General features: G+C 37.7%; 1 protein-coding gene across 1 annotated transcript in view; it reads left to right on the forward strand.

Moving 5' to 3' along the window:
* The window catches only part of Tmprss11a (transmembrane serine protease 11A), a 40875-nt gene extending 24127 nt beyond the window's left edge, over nt 1–16748 (forward strand). Inside the window, exons 5-9 of the mRNA XM_051198602.1 lie at nt 105–265; nt 6720–6891; nt 9844–10103; nt 13316–13458; nt 16587–16748. Of these exons, the coding sequence (XP_051054559.1) occupies nt 105–265; nt 6720–6891; nt 9844–10103; nt 13316–13458; nt 16587–16748 (898 nt within the window). The remainder of the gene's footprint in view (nt 1–104; nt 266–6719; nt 6892–9843; nt 10104–13315; nt 13459–16586) is intronic.
* The last annotated feature ends 1961 nt before the right edge of the window (nt 16749–18709 follow it).

Raw genomic sequence — 18709 nt, forward strand, 5'->3', positions numbered from 1 at the left:
GACATTCTCAGCAACTGAAGTATAGGTCAGGACGTTGAAGGAAAGATGGTGAGGCAATACCAGGTGCACCCTTTGAATATGAAGCCTGCTTTTGTGTTTCCTAGTCCAGAAGAAGATGTTGTGAAAGCAGACATTATTAGGGTGCTCCATGCCCCCTCTACTGGACAAAGAACTATGGGAGAAAAAAAGAACCACAGCATCTTAAATCAGAAGATAAGGAACACAAGAGCCTTGCCAGCTGATGTCTTGGTAGTTCAAGTAAATGGTAAGTAGGTTGGTTCCCATGTAATAAAAATGCTTTGTGTAGCCACAAACTCACTTGTCATCCACATGTTAAGTAATGCTAAACATCATATGGGAAAAAATTCAACCTAAAGATGAGACATGTTGAGTTTGTATTCCCTGATGAAGCATGTCTCACATTTGTTCCTGGAAGTAATTGATTGGCACTCATCTCTCAATAAAGACATCTTTACCACAAGCTGCTTAATCCAAGCCAGAGCCACTACCTATATGATTAAGCAAGTGAAAACATTAAGCAATAAGTGATTTCTACTTGGGACCTTCTTAAAAATATAGTAGTGTCTGTAATTTGATGATGTTATGAAGCTTTTATTATTTTTATTCCTCTGAGTATTTAGGTGAAAAAAAAAGTTAAACTACTTGTAGAATCGCTGAAACCATCTGATAAATAACACCTTAAAAATCAGTGGGAATAAGACATCACTGTAACCATTTATATAATGCTCTATTTTTCTGTTTTCTGTTCACCTTTAACTCATTACCTCTCTGAATGAAAGAGTTTATCATGATCAATCTCTACACACTATATGCAATAGCTAACTTAATTTATATATGCTAATAAAGAAGGGACATTTTATTTCATGGGTATAAAACATTTAAGGAACATAATAATTTAAAGGATCCAATATTTAAATCTAGATGCTTAATTTATTGATAAATATTTCAAAGAAAGGGTTTTTGTGCTTAAGCAAAAGTTGAAAATCTTATCATCTATGTTTCCTGGAAATTCATTATTGTATTAGCATATATGATACTTTGTGGAGTCCAGAAAGCCTGGAATCTGCTTGCCCTAGCATACATACTATGTGCTAACACAACAACTACTTCCAGCAGACAGGAACAGATTTATCCCATAAACTCCACTGGAACCATATGTAAGAGATTAAGAACAAATGATTTGTAGTAGAAATAAAAACAGGTGTCCTGCCCTTCTAAGGGTCAAGATGACTCTTTAAGAGGAAACCTCATTAGGAAATGAGAACACAGGTAATGGATCAGCAGATGATTGCTCATTTGACAAGAAGTCAGTTACTAAGACAATAAAGCCATAGACCCCTCCCAGCTGGGAGGGAAAAAACCCTGTCAGATATGCGATCCATTTTCCTTAGGTGTTGCACTTGTGAAATAATGGCCACTCTGGAAAACAACATGACAGGCTGTATGTAATTCTAATAGTAAGCTAATTTTTTTCAGGAACTCAAAAGCCTGCCTGCAGTATCGGAAACAAAAGATGGAGTATATAATGGTCCCTGGCCACCAGGCCTTTCTGTTTCATACGAGCTCAGCTTGTGTTTCATGTACTTTAATGATTGTACTATATTTAAGAAGAGGATGTTCTTGTGGAGAACAATATTTGAGAGTTACCTAATTGTAAAGTCTTGTTTGTTACTGTAGTGCACAAGCAATCACCCATACCTGTGTGTTTATTGTTTTTAAACTGTACAAGTGGAATAATGTTTATTGTTTCTTGGCAACACAAAAATATTAAGGCATCTGGAATCTACAGTTTCAGGAGCTGTTGAATTGTATGCCCTTTAGAAATTGACTGGTAGGAGAAAAAGCTACAAGTGTAAAGGCTTCTGACTTTCCAAATGCACAGTGTTTTTGCAGCTAGAAATAACATTTTTGCTCAGGGTTCTCTCATACTTTTTCAAGAATCTGTGTTTTATTTTGATACATTATTTCAGCTGTACAGTTTGGGTCCTTTAATAGATACAGTGTTGTGAAATCAAAGCTAACTTCAACTTTCCTCCTCTTCGTAAGGCCACTACTGTTGTAAAAATAGCTCATGACTATGTCAGGGGAATGTGCCTCATTCCCATCACAGTGATTGGTGTCTGCAAAACACAAATACTACTAGATTTCTCCTACCTCCAAAATGTGTTGGGGATGGTCACTTTGAACTAAGTAAAAATATTTTTATGTCTACACCTGGAATGAAAAATATTTCATAAAATTAGATTTTTTTCAGCTAGGGTTTGACAGACAACCTCTAGTTCTAATACTCTCCCCCCAAAAATAATTCTTATCATACCACTTATAGTGCCAGGCATAGAAGTGCATGGCTATCATCCCAACATTCAAGATGCAGAGGCAGGAGAAGTGTAACTTTTAAGCCAGACTAGTCTATATAGTGAGTTTTAGGCAAGTCAGTGTCATGGAACAATACTCTGAAAAACAAAAACAAAGACAGAGGAGAAAAATACCATTTCCAACTATGGTACATTAGTGCTTGCCCTGGAGTCATTCTGGAGATGGATAATTTGCATTTTCCTGATAATGAATTGGTGAAAGTCTAATAAAAGAGTTCTAATGTGTGACTATGTACCTGGCTTGCTACTCAAAAACACCAATGACTCAGAAAGAGAGGGAGGGGGAAAGGGAGGGAGAGTGAACTGGGATCAATGTGTAAAATAAGAAAAATAAATAAATACTTCAAAAAAAATACCAATGACTCAATAATAAGTCATTAGAGTAAGAAAAGAAATTTATTCAGAAATTTAACCAAACCAAAGAAGACAGAAGCTCTGTCTTAGTTACTTGTCTATTGCCAGGACAAAGCATAGTAGTGGAGAAACAGGAATAGCATTGGAGCAGTAGCCGAGAGCTCACATTTTGAAACTTGACTACCACCATGAAGCAGGGAGAGAGATAACTGGGAATGGTACATGCCCTATTAATAATAGACCTCAAAGCCTGCTCCTTCATTGACACACCTCTTCCACCAAGACCACACATCCCATCTTTCCCAGACAGTTCCATTAACTAGGGACCTAAGCATACAAGCCTGCAGGTGCCATTTTTATTCAAATTGCCACAGGCTATCTCAAAACAATAGCATGTCTCTGGTTTTTGTTTGTTTGTTTGTTTGTTTGGTGGGTGGGTAGGTGCAACTTATCTAGGGAGTTGTACAGAAGGTGGGCACCAGGGCAGGGCAGTGGCAGGGTGGTGGTTATAAATTCAGCATGGTCTTCTCTTCTGGTGGGCAGACTGCCCATATACTGCATCTCTGGATAGTCCGAGTTCTGTAAACTTGAAGAAAGGTGACTGAGGATGAATTACTGTCTTTTTTGTGGCTTTTCCAGAGAACAACTGGTTCTCCGGTTAACATCAGTGCACCAACAGCCTCTTTCATTGGAGAAAAAGGTAGTTAGCAAATGGCCACCTTTTCCCAGAATTCCAAGGGAGATAAAGACAAGCAACTTTCTTCCAGAGGACAGGGAAGGAAACATTTCAGCTATGAGGGAGGTCTTTAACCCTTTCGTGTCATCAGTGAGATGAGTCTTATATGTTAGCAGAGCTAGTGAGGGTCAACCAAAAAAAAGACACATAAAAGTTCACTTCGGCCTTCCATCTAAGACACTCTTTCAATATATTGCTACGGACAAATTTAAATTCCTTCTTTTTGTGTTTTGTTTGGCTTTAGTTGAACAAGAAACCTTAAACTGCATGAGGTAGAAAATTGAATTGCTTCTGTAGTCTAAGCACTTAAGCAATTGCATCATCACTGTGTCTGATGGATGTCTTGAAGGATGATTTTGAGTTCATTGTTTCTTAAGCTCCTTCATCTTAGAGGTCATGGTCACCAGCTACTCACATCAGACTCACAAGTTGTGGGCAGAATGACACCTTCTTATTTTCTTCAAAGGGAAATAGGATGCAGAGATTATTTCCAAGAAGCATGGTCCTGCAATTTGTTACTGTATTGTTTAGTGATGTAACTAAAACCTACCATAATTGTAATGCCCATTTGTACCATCCAGTTTCCCCTCTTACTGAGCTACAGTGCACAAGTAAATATTTTTATGTATCTATTATGCACAAGATGCTCTTTTATGTGTGCATAAAAGTTTGTTTCCTTTGTCAGATTTTAAACTGTTGGAAATTGGCAGAAGTTAACCTTAAAGTTGACCTTTCACAATATTCAGCTTATATTATATAATGATGCACTATAGTTGTATTTTTTACTTTTGCTTATTTCTTGAGATAGGATCCATCTAGTCATTTTCCTGCTATATCCTCCTGAGTGTTGATATTACACACATACACTGCTGTGTCCAGCTTATTTTTTTTTTAAGCCACAGCATTTAGTTAGTTCGGGAACACATCGGAGAAGTACTTTAAACACAGCCTGTGTTGGAGTTTTTCAAAGTCTTTTCATCCTAAACTCTTTGAGAAAAACAGGCTTATATGAAATCTTAAGAAAACAAAAGAGACAAAATCAGGCATGTTTTGGTTGAGACAGAGTGTACTGCCTAGGGGCCTATCTACTTAGTCTCTCTTCTCATCCTAAAGTGGAATCCAAGAAGATTTACTGGGCACTCTTGGAAAATCACAGTCCTGCATTAATGCAAACTATTTGCAGAATTTATTCATCCACTATTTTTGTCTGACACAATGAGTAAAACATTACCCAACTAATTAAATGTTGCCTATTATGTCAAATGTATATGGGAAAGCCAGTGTCCTAACTTGTCTGTGTGTTCAACTGTCTGGAATCCATGGTCAGTGGCCTGGTAATTCCTGGTTATTGCAATGAACCTGGGGAACATCAAGTTATCACTCTTCTTCTGTTTGGATTTGAGCAATGTGTTCATCATCGGGACACTAACTGTCTGACCATGTAAGTCTAGTTGGCTTATACGAACAAGTTCAAATATTAGCTCATAATTTCTCATCTACATTCACATTTTTATCTGAAAGAATAACATTTTGGCAATAGAAAGATACAAAACAAAACATATTTTTGGTTTTTAATGAGTGGGTTTACTTTTCTAATTTTTTTTAAAAAAAGTTTTGAGACATGCTTTCTGCTGAAATTAAAATGACATGAGATACAAGGAGAAGAAATGAAGCCATTATCTCAGAATGACTACTAAAGATATACTAGCATTGTCTTCATATCTGCCAGTGACTTTATTAACTCATTTCAACTTAGTGTGGCATTAATTTTGAAAAGTTATACAAACGTGGTGAAGGATTTGAGCAGTGACCCATGTTTTTGCTTCTGTGTGTTGCAAACACCTGTGTTGTTTTTTTACTTATTCATCCATTTATCTTTTTCATTATTTTGCAATTTCATTACTTATCATTATTTATTGACCTTTGAACATCTGTTAATACAGTGTTAAAAAGTGTGCCAGGAATAGGTCATTCTGCTGTGAATAATACACAATCGTCTTCAAAACATATTTCCAAAGTAAAAGAGCACAGAAATTAACTAGAAATTATTAGTAAAGTGTGACAAATGATTAAAGAAAATGTACAATGCTTTAAGAGCCTATCAGAGTTAGCTCATATGGTCTTGTTGGACCTGAAAATAATCCCTGAAGTTGCAGAGAAGAGAACCCATGAATCAAGAGGGTGGTAGTAAGTGTTCTGTACAAGAAGACCAGGAAGGTGAAAGCATCATCACTTCCTACAAAAGAAAAACTGTCTTCTTGGCTGTAACATAGAGTTGTGTGGGAAAGAGTGTGTGGGAAAGAGGTGATTAATAAATCAGTGACCAGAATCACCTGGAATGATATTTACTTTATTTTGAGGGCAACAAAAAGTTCACACATTTTGGAGAGGTCATTGAATGTCCAGTGCATGAGACAGAATGCAGAAGGACAAGACTGAATGAAGTGAGGAGATTATATGGGATTTTTTCTAGACGTTCATATGAGGAAAACCATTGTTCAAGTGAAAGCAATGATAGCATGTTGAAGAGTTCTGAAACAACCGTGTTTGAAGGATAATCCACACAAGAAAAATGAATTTTCTTTTCATATATTTAGTTAGAACAAAACCCAACTACTACACTTTTTTTTTTTTACACTATGATCTCAATACATTTTTTCACTCACAGCCACCCCAAGTATCCAAACAGCCTCTGATGTGATGGAGTGCATGTTTATTCTTGTCAGTGGCAGATGTAATGTTTATATGGAAACATGGAAACCTCCATGCTAAAGAATGAATGCCTAGCTGTGATGCATTCATCCTTACATACCTTACAATGTAATCACCCTAGAAAGGCACACATCAAAGGTGTTTTCAACAAACAGGCCACTGCTTATCTGGCTAAAGGGAGTTGTCCTTCTGCTGAGGATTCCATGGTAACAACACAACACTGTTGGATTGTGTACAACTGCAAAACAATAGCCTTGGTGGGGCTCCTGGACTAACTGGATAAATGGTGATTGTGAGTCCATGCAGCTGATGCTGTTAATTCTTTATAATTCAGTAAACAACATATAGTTACATATACAATGGTTGAACTAAGCAATGCATCAGTGTAAAAGGAAGAAACAAAAACTGCTTAGAGGTCCTGTTTTAAAAGTAAATGAGATATCTGCACTGCAATATTCTGCAGAATCCTCTGCATCAAAAACTAGACAGACATTTCTTTAAAATGGTTTTATCTTTTTCAGATTGTGGCAAACGAGCTATCCCATTAATTGCCAACAGAATAGTATCTGGAAATCTTGCAGCTAGGGGTGCCTGGCCTTGGCAAGTTTCTCTTCAGCGCAGCAACATCCATCAATGTGGGGGCACTTTGATTAGCAACATGTGGGTGGTTACTGCAGCACACTGTTTCAGAACGTAAGTTATTAAACTTAAGTCAGTCCCTGTTTTTGCTAAACTCCCTGAATATTTCCATATTCTGAGTACCAATCAAGGTCCCTAATATAGCTGAAGTAAAATAAGAAAACATTTCTGATCCTCTTCTAAAATAATGTTCTACTTGCAAACTTATTCTGAAAGTTTGGTGTGAAAAAAGTAGTGCTGAGTGAGCATTGTCCTAGTGTCCATTAATAAAGTCTTCAGATTTTTAACTGAAGAAATTACAACAAAGCAGAACTCAGCCTACACAGCACATTTACTAATAAACCAGTTCTTTGTTAAGCAGTACTCTCCACTTAACATTGGTGCTCCTTGCCGTAAAGCCCTTGGTCAGTCTCATGATGTTGTTAACAAACTGAAGCTGAAGTCTTCGAGGAGGCAGGGAGTGAGTGACTGTTGCTGCAGAACTCAGTTCAAATTTACAGCACTGACGCCGGTCACTGAAGTTTGATTATGATTCACGTTGCATCTTTAAAAACCAGAGCCATATCATATGCCATGTGAGATGTAAGCTGGAAGAGCAATTTCTGAACTGGGTGACATGGTTAAAGTGAACTGGACAAAATGGAGTATTCCTAGAGAGTCTCAGATGACAAGAGGGCAGGCAGCAAACTGTTTGCCACCCAAAGTGCAGTTCACCAAGCCGTAGCACCCACATTACTAGGGGGTTGTTAGAAACAAAAATAGTTAAACTCTATCCCAGAGCTACAGCCTCAGAGGTTGAGATTTAGTAAGAGCCCCGATGATGTGTACACATTAATATTTGAGAAACATTGTCCTACGTGTAGAAATCTTACTCTGAGAAATCTATAATACAGATAGTAGAGTTGTATTAATTGATCTGAAGTCCTGTCATGCTTTTGGAAAAGACTTGGGGAGTCAAGAAAGAACTTGTCTGCAGGCAAAGCTGCTCAGAGATGAAAGGGAGGCCAAGATGAACAAAGGGATTCTAAAGTAGACAGCATGCCTCCATCTGCAGGAGGGATCAGGTGGAGGCAAAGATGAGTTGACAGTGGATTTGTATCAACAAATAGCACAATTATTGAGCTCTGTGGTGCTACAGGAACTTGATTGGGTACTGACACTTCTTCATTGAATTCTTACTACCCTCTCTCCATATAAGCCCTGATGCTGGGAGCCCTTTCACTGAGAGGTGAATACAGACATGCTCACAATCACAGATTTATAAAAAGAACAAACAAGCAAAAAACAAAACAGACAAAAGACCAAAAACAAACAAAGACCCAAAGTAACATGTTCTGTATTATTTTTTGAGCCGATACTGAGTTAACACAGAATTCAATACATGGAAGACTGGTGTCTGAAAGGGATCCTCTAGCATCAAAAGATACACATATGTAAATGAGGCTACATAACTCCCAGTTTTAAGATTTCAAAAGAATTCCAGTATCCCTTAAATAAAGCCTACACATTTTCTCTCTCCATATAAGACACTCTGGTACCCACCTACCTCTCCAGCATCATCGTCCACCTTTCTTCCTCTGTTGTCTTTTTTTTTTTTTTTTTTTTTTGAGCTTTCACATAAATATTTGTTTAAAGGGAATACAAGGTTGTTCTCAAACTATTAAATAAATGCAATGATGTTCTTAAATTAGGAGGATCTAAATTTCCTTGGGTTTAAGGCTTTGAAACAATCTACAATGTGAAAATATAGATAGATTCAACCGAGGGAGTAAAATTACCAACTAAAAAATGTTTTATGTCTAATTCTTGTAAACTTTAGTTTTTCTTCAAAATTACATACCAACTTTTTATATTTCACAGTCCTTTTTTATTTTTCTTCTATTTTTATTTCTTTCTTTTAGTTTTTTGATTTTTTTGTATTTCCCATCATTAAGTGGCTTTTTAATTATTTTTATTTTTCTCTCATCATTTTTATTTATTTTTCTTATTTTACATATCGTTCCCAGTTCTCTCTTCCTCCCTCTCTTCCACCCTCCCATGCCCCCCAACCACCCTCCCATCCCATTCCTCCCCCCCCACACACTCCACATGTAGGATGATACCTTCCAGGAGGGGTCATCTAAACCTGTTAAGTCATTTGGAATAGGGACTAGAGATTCCCTCCTGCCTCTAGGTCAAGGGAGTATCCCTCCAGGAGGAATCTGCTCCCAAAGTCCTTTCTTGCACCAGGGATATATCCTGGTTCCACTGTGAGAGGCCCCTTAGACTGCTGAGGCCTTCTAACCCATGTTCAGGGGTTCTGAATCAATCCAATGCTGGATTCCCAGCAATCAGTCTAGGGTCTCATTAGCTCCTCCTTGTTCAGGTCAGCTGTCTCTGTGGGTTTCTGTAGCCTGGTCTTGTCCTCCCTCTCTACATCTGGATTCCAGTTCAGCTCAGTGTTTAGTTGTGGGTGTCTGCTTCTTTTTCCATCAGCTACTAGATAAGGGCTCTCTAATGATGGATAAGTTAGTCATCAATCTCATTATCAGGGAAGGGCATTTATGGTAGCCTTTCCACTGTTGCTCAAATTGTTAGCTGGGGTCAGTCTTGTAGGTCTCTGAATATTTCTCTAGATTCAGTTTTCTCTTCAAACCTATAATGGCTCCCTTTCTTATTCTCCTCTCTCTCTCTCTCTCTCTCTCTCTCTCTCTCTCTCTCTCTCTCTCTCTCTCTGCACTTGGGACTAGGAAGATCTTCCTCTGTTGTCTTAAACTGAATCCAAGATGGAAACGTGTCTTCTTGATCATCTCATAGCTTCTAAAACTCAGTAATTAAATATTAAATTCACCTCCAATATGCTATTTGTATAGATTTTATACTTAAATCATGGGCAGCAGACATTTAAATGAAATGAAACTATTATCAGTGGGTTTTGTCTCTTGAATTAACCTAAATGCACATAGATAACTAAACGAGTAGGAAATGGAAACTGTACAGCTCATGTATGCTGCTAATCTTTTCCAGTAATGCAAACCCACGCCAATGGACTCTTAGTTTTGGAACAACAATAAACCCTCCCTTAATGAAAAGGGACGTCCGAAAAATTATTATGCATGAGAGGTACCGCCCCCCAGCCAGAGACCATGACATTGCCCTTGTGCAGTTTTCTCCGAGAGTCACCTTTTCAGACGACGTACGCCGAATTTGTTTACCAGAGCCCTCTGCATCCTTCCCGCCAAATTCGACTGTCTACATCACGGGATTTGGAGCACTCTACTACAGTGGTGCGTACCTCTGAAAACCCAGGAGACGTCTGGGCCCTTTAGCAGAATAATTTCATTACCTGTGTTGTGTGGGCAGTCCTTTCCCCAGAGCTTCTTTGGAAAGTTAGAGCTCTTGTTTTACAAGTGACAGAAATTCAACACAAAATAGAAACAAAGCAAATTTGGCCCTTGAAATTCAGGAGTGTTCTGTGAGAAATCTAGCTTAAATGTAGGTAGAATGCAGAGTTGTGATGAAGTTGCTAAACCCTGGACTAAATCTTTGTACCTCCCAGTCCTGTTGTCCCCTAGCTTCACCAGCGGGAGCTCTAGCTCCACCTAGCGGCAGAAGTAGACGACAGGCGGTTCTGCATTTTTATAACTGTGTGGTTAATTTTGCTTTAGTATTAAAGAAGTTAATTTAATGGTGGTTAAGAGCAAAGCCAGCATGGAGATAAATCGCCAAAACATGCTTACTCTCTCTAAGCTGATCCAACTTTATTATTAACTTATGGTGACTGTTGTCTATTGTTTTCATTCACTCTGGAGTCTAGAATGTGTTCTGGATACATATATAACAATTGCTAGAAGGATTAAATATGAGCTTGAGAAAATGCAAAATGGGCTCTTGAAAATGGAAAAATCCACTCGAAGGAGGCTATAATTGTAGACACAACAAATGTCAAGGAATAAGCTTCTAATCACAGGTTTCAACAAGGAACTGGGAAAACATTTACACAAACATCACCAGAGACAGGCTTTGCAGACTCTAGACTTACGTCAGACATTCACTCCACTCAGTTCCATCTTAGACACACTGAACATGAATTGCTTTCTCCATGGGCATATAAGATTTTACCCATTGTTTCTTACTTCCAGCAGAGTATCAAGGGCTATATCACACTACGGCTACACTGTCTCTGATGGGCTCTCTCTGCAATATAATTATGAAAGGCACATCATGAATTCTCCTTGGTATAAGAAAAATCCTTTGCTGGCAAAAGTTCGAGGTTGGAACAGATCCATATTGGACAGAATACATTGTGAACAGCAATAAGATTAGACATTTATAGAACAATATTTCTTAAAACAGTAGGCCACACATTAACCACAAGAACTCATGACTTACTCTCCAAGAAAGTTCAGATCCATTTATATAAAGTAAGCATTAGTAAATATGAAATAAGTGAGCCATACACTGTATGTTCTATGACCATATGAACTCACACTGGAAAACAATAGACAAAAGATTACAGGAAAGTGTCTACATGTTTAGAAATTAAGGAATAAACTCATAGATAAATGAAAGTCAGGAAAAATCTCTTAAAAGTATCTGGAACTGAATTGAAACTGAAACTGTACAGACTATATCTGTGCTCACAATAGAAAAAAAGATCTCAGACATCTTTAAACTAAACAGAACTCTATAAACTAAGTGCCAACTTCAAGAAACTAATAAAGATGAGAAAAATAAATCTTAAACAAGCAGAAGGAAAGAAATAATAAAGATAAAAAGTAGAGAAAATGGGCAAATACAAGTGAAAGTCATTGATATAAATTAATACTCTTTTTAAAAATGTCAGTAGGTGTTCCTAAAAGTAGTTAAGATATTATTAGGGACTTGGAGGGATAAATTTTGGAGCTATGCATTTTATAATTTTATTACATTTTACCAAGTAGTTTCTATTAAAGTAACCAATTTACCTACCACCTGGAAACTATTGGTTGTCATATTCACTAGCTATTCCCAAAATTGAATGTCATTTAAAAAATGGATAATAGAGTCACAATACATATATAGATATATACACATATTATTAATTTTTTGTCTTCTGGATCAGAAGTTCAGCCTGTTTTACTGGGTCTTCTTCTCTGAGTCTCTTAAAACTGCAGTCTGGATATGAACTTATTTGTGGCATAGGTTCTCTTCCCAGCTGTCTGGTTGTTGGTAGAATTCTGTTTCTTGTAGCTGCAGAGCCTGGCTCCACAACATCATCAAGAAAGTGTGTCCAAGCATGAGGAAATGCTAAACCTTTCCTGATTTGCCCAGGTTTGCCTCAGATATTCACCCTTTTGATTATTCTAAAGTCAATCTGACAATATCATTTATTATTTATTATATTATCTATATAAAAAATTCCCTAGCACTTTGCCATATATCTTAAACCGAATCATGAAAATTATTTCCATCACATTCACATAGTCCAACCCATACTTTGGGAAAGAGAAATAACACAGAATCTTGGGGGCCACCCTGGACTCTGCCAACCAGAAAGCCATGATTATTCTTCTAGCTATGACTGAGAAAGCCAGTTCCTCTACTTCTGCCTGACATAAGGACCTAGCTTAGGATCTGGATGCTTAAATTTATCTAAGACAAGTGTATTTATATGACGTTACATTGTCATGTGATGAATTTATATTCATGAAAGTGTTTTGCAAATGCACAGGACTAGATAAACATGTATAGTTTAAGCAGTGTTTTATCAAGCCGAGAAACAATACCATGTTTATCACACTAAAAAATAATGTCAAATTAAGTATGCATTGTTTGTGGAAACAATCTGGAATCCATAGACACAAAGTTCATTTTCTGAAATTAGGATGCATTTTTAAAAAAATAATAAAGACTGGTTCGAAGGGCTCAAGAAGTTAACTGACCTGACAGCTCTTCCAAAGGACCCAGGTTCAGTTACCAGAACTCTCATGATGGTTGACAATGATATGTAACTCCAGTTCCAGGGGATCCAACTCTTCTGACCTTCTCAGGAACTGCATGGATATGGTACACAAACACACAATGCAAAACTTCCATAAAACTGAAAAATAATTATGTTATTTTGAAAGTAAAAACACAAGTATTTTCTAAAAAGGAAAACAAATGGTCATCCTGATTGTAGAGGTATTTATTAAAATGGGTAATACAACAGCCATTGTTAAATGCACCAGACTTCCTGTTTATTTTTGTTTTGAGCCAGGGTTTCACTGTGTAGCACTGTCTATCCTAAAACTGTCTGAGTAGACCAAACTAGTCTCAAACATGCAAAGACACATATGGAAGTTAAAGGCATGTAAAGGATTTTAATTAGAACTTTTTTTCCCTCTAGGACTGTTCACACTAACCATAGTCTGTATAAACAACTTTAGAATGAAGAAGATTCTAGAAAAACTCACTCACTTCAGTCCATCTATGAATACTTATTGATAATTCTGAGACTGCTTTGTTTTTTCTTAAGGGGAATCTCAAAATGAGCTCCGAGAAGCCAGAGTACAGATTATAAGCAACGACATCTGCAAGCAACCACAGGTGTATGGCAATGACATAAAGCGTGGGATGTTCTGTGCTGGGTATCTGGAAGGAATTTATGATGCCTGCAGGGTAGGTTGAAGAGAGGAAATAATCCAAAGTCACTAAGCTCAGGAAACACTCTGTGTTCTTTATGCTAGCATAGGACACAGACATTCTGGCATCCCCAAATGTAAACATCATAGCATATGAGTATTTTTAGATGTTTTATTATTAAACAACTCTAAGCAAGCAAAGAATTACATTCACAGGATAAGAGGATAGTAACATCTTGTACAACAGCTCAAATGTTAAAGGCAGCAACCTTGCGCAGTGAACAGTGATGCTCTAAGAATATAATGGAATAGAGCAGTTCTCCCTTCTAGAAAACATAAGATGATGCTTCATTTATACAATCACAGAATTAGAAGAGAGAGAATAGTTAAATCTATAAGGATGTTTATATTTGTATCTATAACCAACTACTATAATTCATAATTGGTAACCCCTGACAAAGCATAAGTGGTATAACAGGTGGGAGGTCTATTTAATGGTGCAGAGTATGAATAGGTCATTCTGTCAATATCCTACAGTTGTTCATGTGGAATATACATTTTCTGGTGTGAAAGTCTGAGTATGTTCCTTTCTGTATGCAACTGGTTTTTGTTTGTTTGGGTTGGTTTGGTTTTTGACATGAGATCCTTGAAAATTTCAAGGGGTGAATCTGCACACTGAAACAATGAAACTGTTAGTGGTATGGGGTGCCTAACAGCCCTGCCCGTAGGCCCACAAATTACAGAATGAGCAACCTCTGTTGGAAAGAACATAGAGTTTTCTAATGCATAGGTTGGGTCATAACACACAGCTGATCTCAGTTGTCAAGAGTGGAAGGAGACAGCCAGAAGTTGAGTAGACACTCACTTCAGAAGGTGCGGAACAGATAGGGGATGATAATATAGGTTATCTGGACAGATTAGTGGTCCAGAGGATTCACTGGGATGTGAGGCAAAGAAATCTAAGAAAAATCCCTACTCATAGAAAAAGTCACTGGGAAAGCAGTTCAGTGATGGTAACTGTAGTCAGGGTGAGAGCTTTAGCACAACTGATACAACTGAATTAAAAGAACCAACAACAACCTGGATTCCTAACATCACCAAATGTTTATCTAGAATTCAAGAAATCTCCCTAATGTAGGTAGAGGGTAGAAAAAGGGAGAAGGAGGGAGGGGAAAGGAGAAAGAGAGGTAGGGAGAGAGGAGGGAGGGAAGAAGAGACAGAGCAGGGAGGGAGAGGAGAGAGAGAGAAAGAGAGAGAGAGAGAGAGAGAGAGAGAGAGAGAGAGAGAGAGAGAGAGAGAATGGAAAGGGCAACTGTGCAAGAATCCAGCAGTGTAAGAGTGAGAATGAGAATTCCATCTAGGTAGGCAAGGTCCAAGTACAAACAAGAGAGTATCAGAATTGCTGATGAGAAACCTAGAAAGAAAAACCAAAAGTTTTTACAAAATCATGCAAATTTTCAATTTTGTTTTCAGTTGTAGCTCAGTCAAGAGTTTGATAAAAATTGATTGGGACTATTAACCCGCATCAGGCACTGTGGGAGAGCTCTTCTTCAGCGATTTCAACCACTGCAGAAGACACTGGTTGGGAAAAAGCCATCTCCATTTGCCAACATTTGCAAAGGAAAAATTAGTTTTCTCTGGTGGAGCCTCACTGGGTACAAACCACACTTAAGGGTCGGTCTCACACCAGGCAATAGATGGCCAGCACAAAATGAACTCAATCATAATTTGAGAGAGCTTTTGTTTTGGCATTTTTCCATGTCTTTTGCTTGCATATTGTGGTTTTTCCTTGTGCATTATGTGTATTTTGTTTTTATGGGTTTTGTTTGTGTGGGTTTGTATGTTCATGTGTTTGTAGTGTTTAATCTTTGTTTTACTATTTGTTCATGTTGTTTTACAGTTGTTGCTATTTTGTTCTATTTGCTTCTTTATTTTCTTTTTTTATTAATTTATTTTATTTTATATAACAAAGTCCATTTAAATGAAAACAAACATTTATACACAATATTTGGGAATTTGGGCATTGTTCTTTCCAAACTACTTCCTGCTGGTAAGGCGCGCGCTGTCATGGGGGATTCGAAGAAGATTCAGAAATCCTGGCTGTAGTCTGTAAGGTTGCTTTGTCCAGCTGTTTTGAATGTAGGATCACCTTGTACTCTGTTTCAGGCGGTCTGGCGTGATCAAACCACATTAGTCTGGAAGGAATCCACATCTTTTCATTTTCTGTGGAAACAAAAATAGAAATCCTTTTCCCCAGTAACTTGTCCTTCAACTTAAATTTTGGAGTCAAAGCATTTTTTTTTTAAATTTAATTTATTATTTTACATGTCGATCCTAGTTCCCTCTCCCTTTTTCCCTCCCTCCCTCCTTCCCTCCCTCCATTCTTCCCTCCCTTTTACCCTCTCTGCCCTCTCACATGCACTCTAACCACCCTCCCCTCCCATCCCCCCACCCCAATTCCATATGTAGGGGAATGCCATCCAGTTGCTGGATGGCTTCTTTGTTTTCTTAAGATAGAAAGAATTTCCTGGAGTTGAAAGGGTAGCTGGGAGGGGAGGATCTTGGAGGAGATGAAGGAGGGGAAACCATAATCAGAATGTGTTTCTTGTATAAAAATAATCTGCTTTCAATTCAAACAGAAAGAAATCAGTGTGTGTGTTCAGGCAACACCTTTCTGGAGAATTTGACTGGTTTATCAGTAATACCCACAAAGCCCATGTCACTGTTAATTAATAGAATGTAAAACTCATTAAGATCTGGTGGGGAAAAGTTGCAAAGTGGGTAAAGAGTTAAATATTCACTACCACTATAGAAAAGCAACATGAGCAGTCTAATGAGGGGCAGCATTTAGGTTTGGGAAACAGGGTTTTGAGTACTTGATAAGGAGTTAGAACAATAAAAAATGCTTAAGCCATGAAATGCCATCCCTAGAACACAGAATAGATGAAGAGATACGCAATCTATTGTTTTTCTCTTTAATCTGTTACTTACTCAAGATCAAAATTTAGTAGAAAATGTGTAGCCTTACCTTAATTTTCAACTCTGTTTTATGTATTCATTCAGTATTACTAATCTATACTACACTAATAAAAAAATAGGTGGTTTATCAAACCTTTGCAAATGATGAACTCTTCAGCTAATTGTTTTTCTCTTGTTTATTTTCAGGGTGATTCTGGGGGACCATTAGTTGTCAGAGACAATAAAGACACCTGGTATCTCCTTGGAATTGTGAGCTGGGGAGATAATTGTGGCCAAAGGAACAAACCTGGAGTCTACACACAAGTGACTTATTATCGGCGCTGGATTGCTTCAAAAACGGGTCTCTAACTTACTACAGAGGCTAAACAAAACAGGAGCATGCAGGTTATACATATGAAAGAATTCAGACATTCATATGGTTGGCATTAGTACAATGAAGTGAGATTAAATAGTTGGATGTCGCAATATCAAACGTGATTTATTTCAAAAATCACTTATTTGTGAAGGGATGTGTTATTTTGTCATTGAAAATTCAGCAAAGATATCCATATCTTTCAACCAAGTAAATTGGATTATACATGAGATACACGATGCAGTTTTGAAGATAGCTTGGGAGACTTTTAGAGTGTGGTTTTCCTGGGTGTCCCCAAGTGAAAAACATTTTCAACTGTCAGAAGTCTCAAGGTACTCATACAATTCCCTATGGTATATTCAGAGCTCACAAACACCTTCTTGTCCTCTTACCTTCTATATTTTTCTATGTTTTCCATCCCAGGAAGTAAGTGTGCTACTTATAAATTCATATAAGGGAATGGTATAAAAGAAGATTATATGTAGCCATCAAAGTTTGGAGATAAACTAAAACAAAGGTGATCTAACATTTGTTGGGAAATCTTATTTTTCTATGATTTTAACCACACACACACACACACACACACACACACACATACACAACTATATGAACAACAGTTACATCACCATCCCTACCATGTAGATATTATGTAAGAGTAATAGTGATTAACATTTTATATACAAGTAATTATGTAATCAATATATAACTTTTTCATGAAAAATTGAGAGGGAAGGACAACTTAGTTAGCTTTTTGTCCTGGGATAGGTGTACAAGAATTTGACATTTTGAATGTAGATTTTGGTCACCAAGGGGAGAAGTTGTCCGGTATTATTTCGGTCAAATGGAGAATTTTTAAAATTTTTATTTAAATTAAAAACAATCTGACTTTACATAACAATCCCAATTCTCTTTCCCTTCCATTCTCCCATTTCCCCTGCCAACCCCCATCCCATCCACCCATCCACTCCTCAAAGAGGGTGAGGCCTCCCATAGAGTTATCATCAAAATCTGTCACATGATTTAGGGCAGGACCTAGGCCCTCCCCTGTGTATTAGGCTGAGAGAGTATTTTTCCATAGGGAATGGGCTCCCAAAGCCCCATTTGTGCAGTAGGAATAAACATTGGTTCCACTGCCAGAGAGCTCATAGACTGCCCCCCCCCCACCACTGATAACCATGTTCAGGGGACCTGGTTCTGTCCTATGCTGATTTCCCAGCTATCAGACTGGGGTCCATGAGCTACCACTTGCTCAGGTCAGCTGCTTCTGTGAGTTTCCCCAGCATGGTCTTGACCCTTTTTTCACTCCTCACTCTCTACAACTGAATTCCAGGAGCTTGGCTCAGTTCTGGACTGTGGATCTCTGCTTCTGCTTCCATCAGCTATGGATGAAGGCTCTATGATGGTGTTTACCTCAAATTGATAATTTACTCACATGTAGAAAAACAAAACAAAAAAATCCATTTTATTTCTTCACAGAAAGGAAAATTTTGTTGCCTTTATTTCTATCACCAATACCCTCCTAAGGCTCATGCTTTGGTTATTTCATTCTCTAAAACAAACAAGCAAAACTCATGAAGGCATCAGGAGAATGAGGTTCAGAGTGCCCATAATAAAATTAAATAAGTCAGGTTTGTTGGAATATTTCTTGGCTTGTGAGATGCCTTGGTTTGCAAGGCACGATACATTATCAGCTTGACAAAAGTGTTTGCAATTTGCATCCTTAGCTGTCAAATTCATATGTCTCCGTTCCTTACAAAGTTATGGCTGCTGCACCCAAACTATCAGGAGACCTGACATTTTCCACTAGGTGCTGTTGCTTAGAACTAGGAAAGTTACACAATGATTTTAAAGATTTCTCTCAGGCAGCTGGCTGTCAATGATCTGAACTCTCTTCAAAGCAAAGTTGCTCCTTCATATATGTATAAATACCCATTTCCATATAATTTTCTGTATTGTG

This window comes from Phodopus roborovskii, unplaced genomic scaffold (genome assembly GCF_943737965.1).
Source record: "Phodopus roborovskii unplaced genomic scaffold, PHOROB, whole genome shotgun sequence".
Taxonomy (NCBI): domain Eukaryota; kingdom Metazoa; phylum Chordata; class Mammalia; order Rodentia; family Cricetidae; genus Phodopus; species Phodopus roborovskii.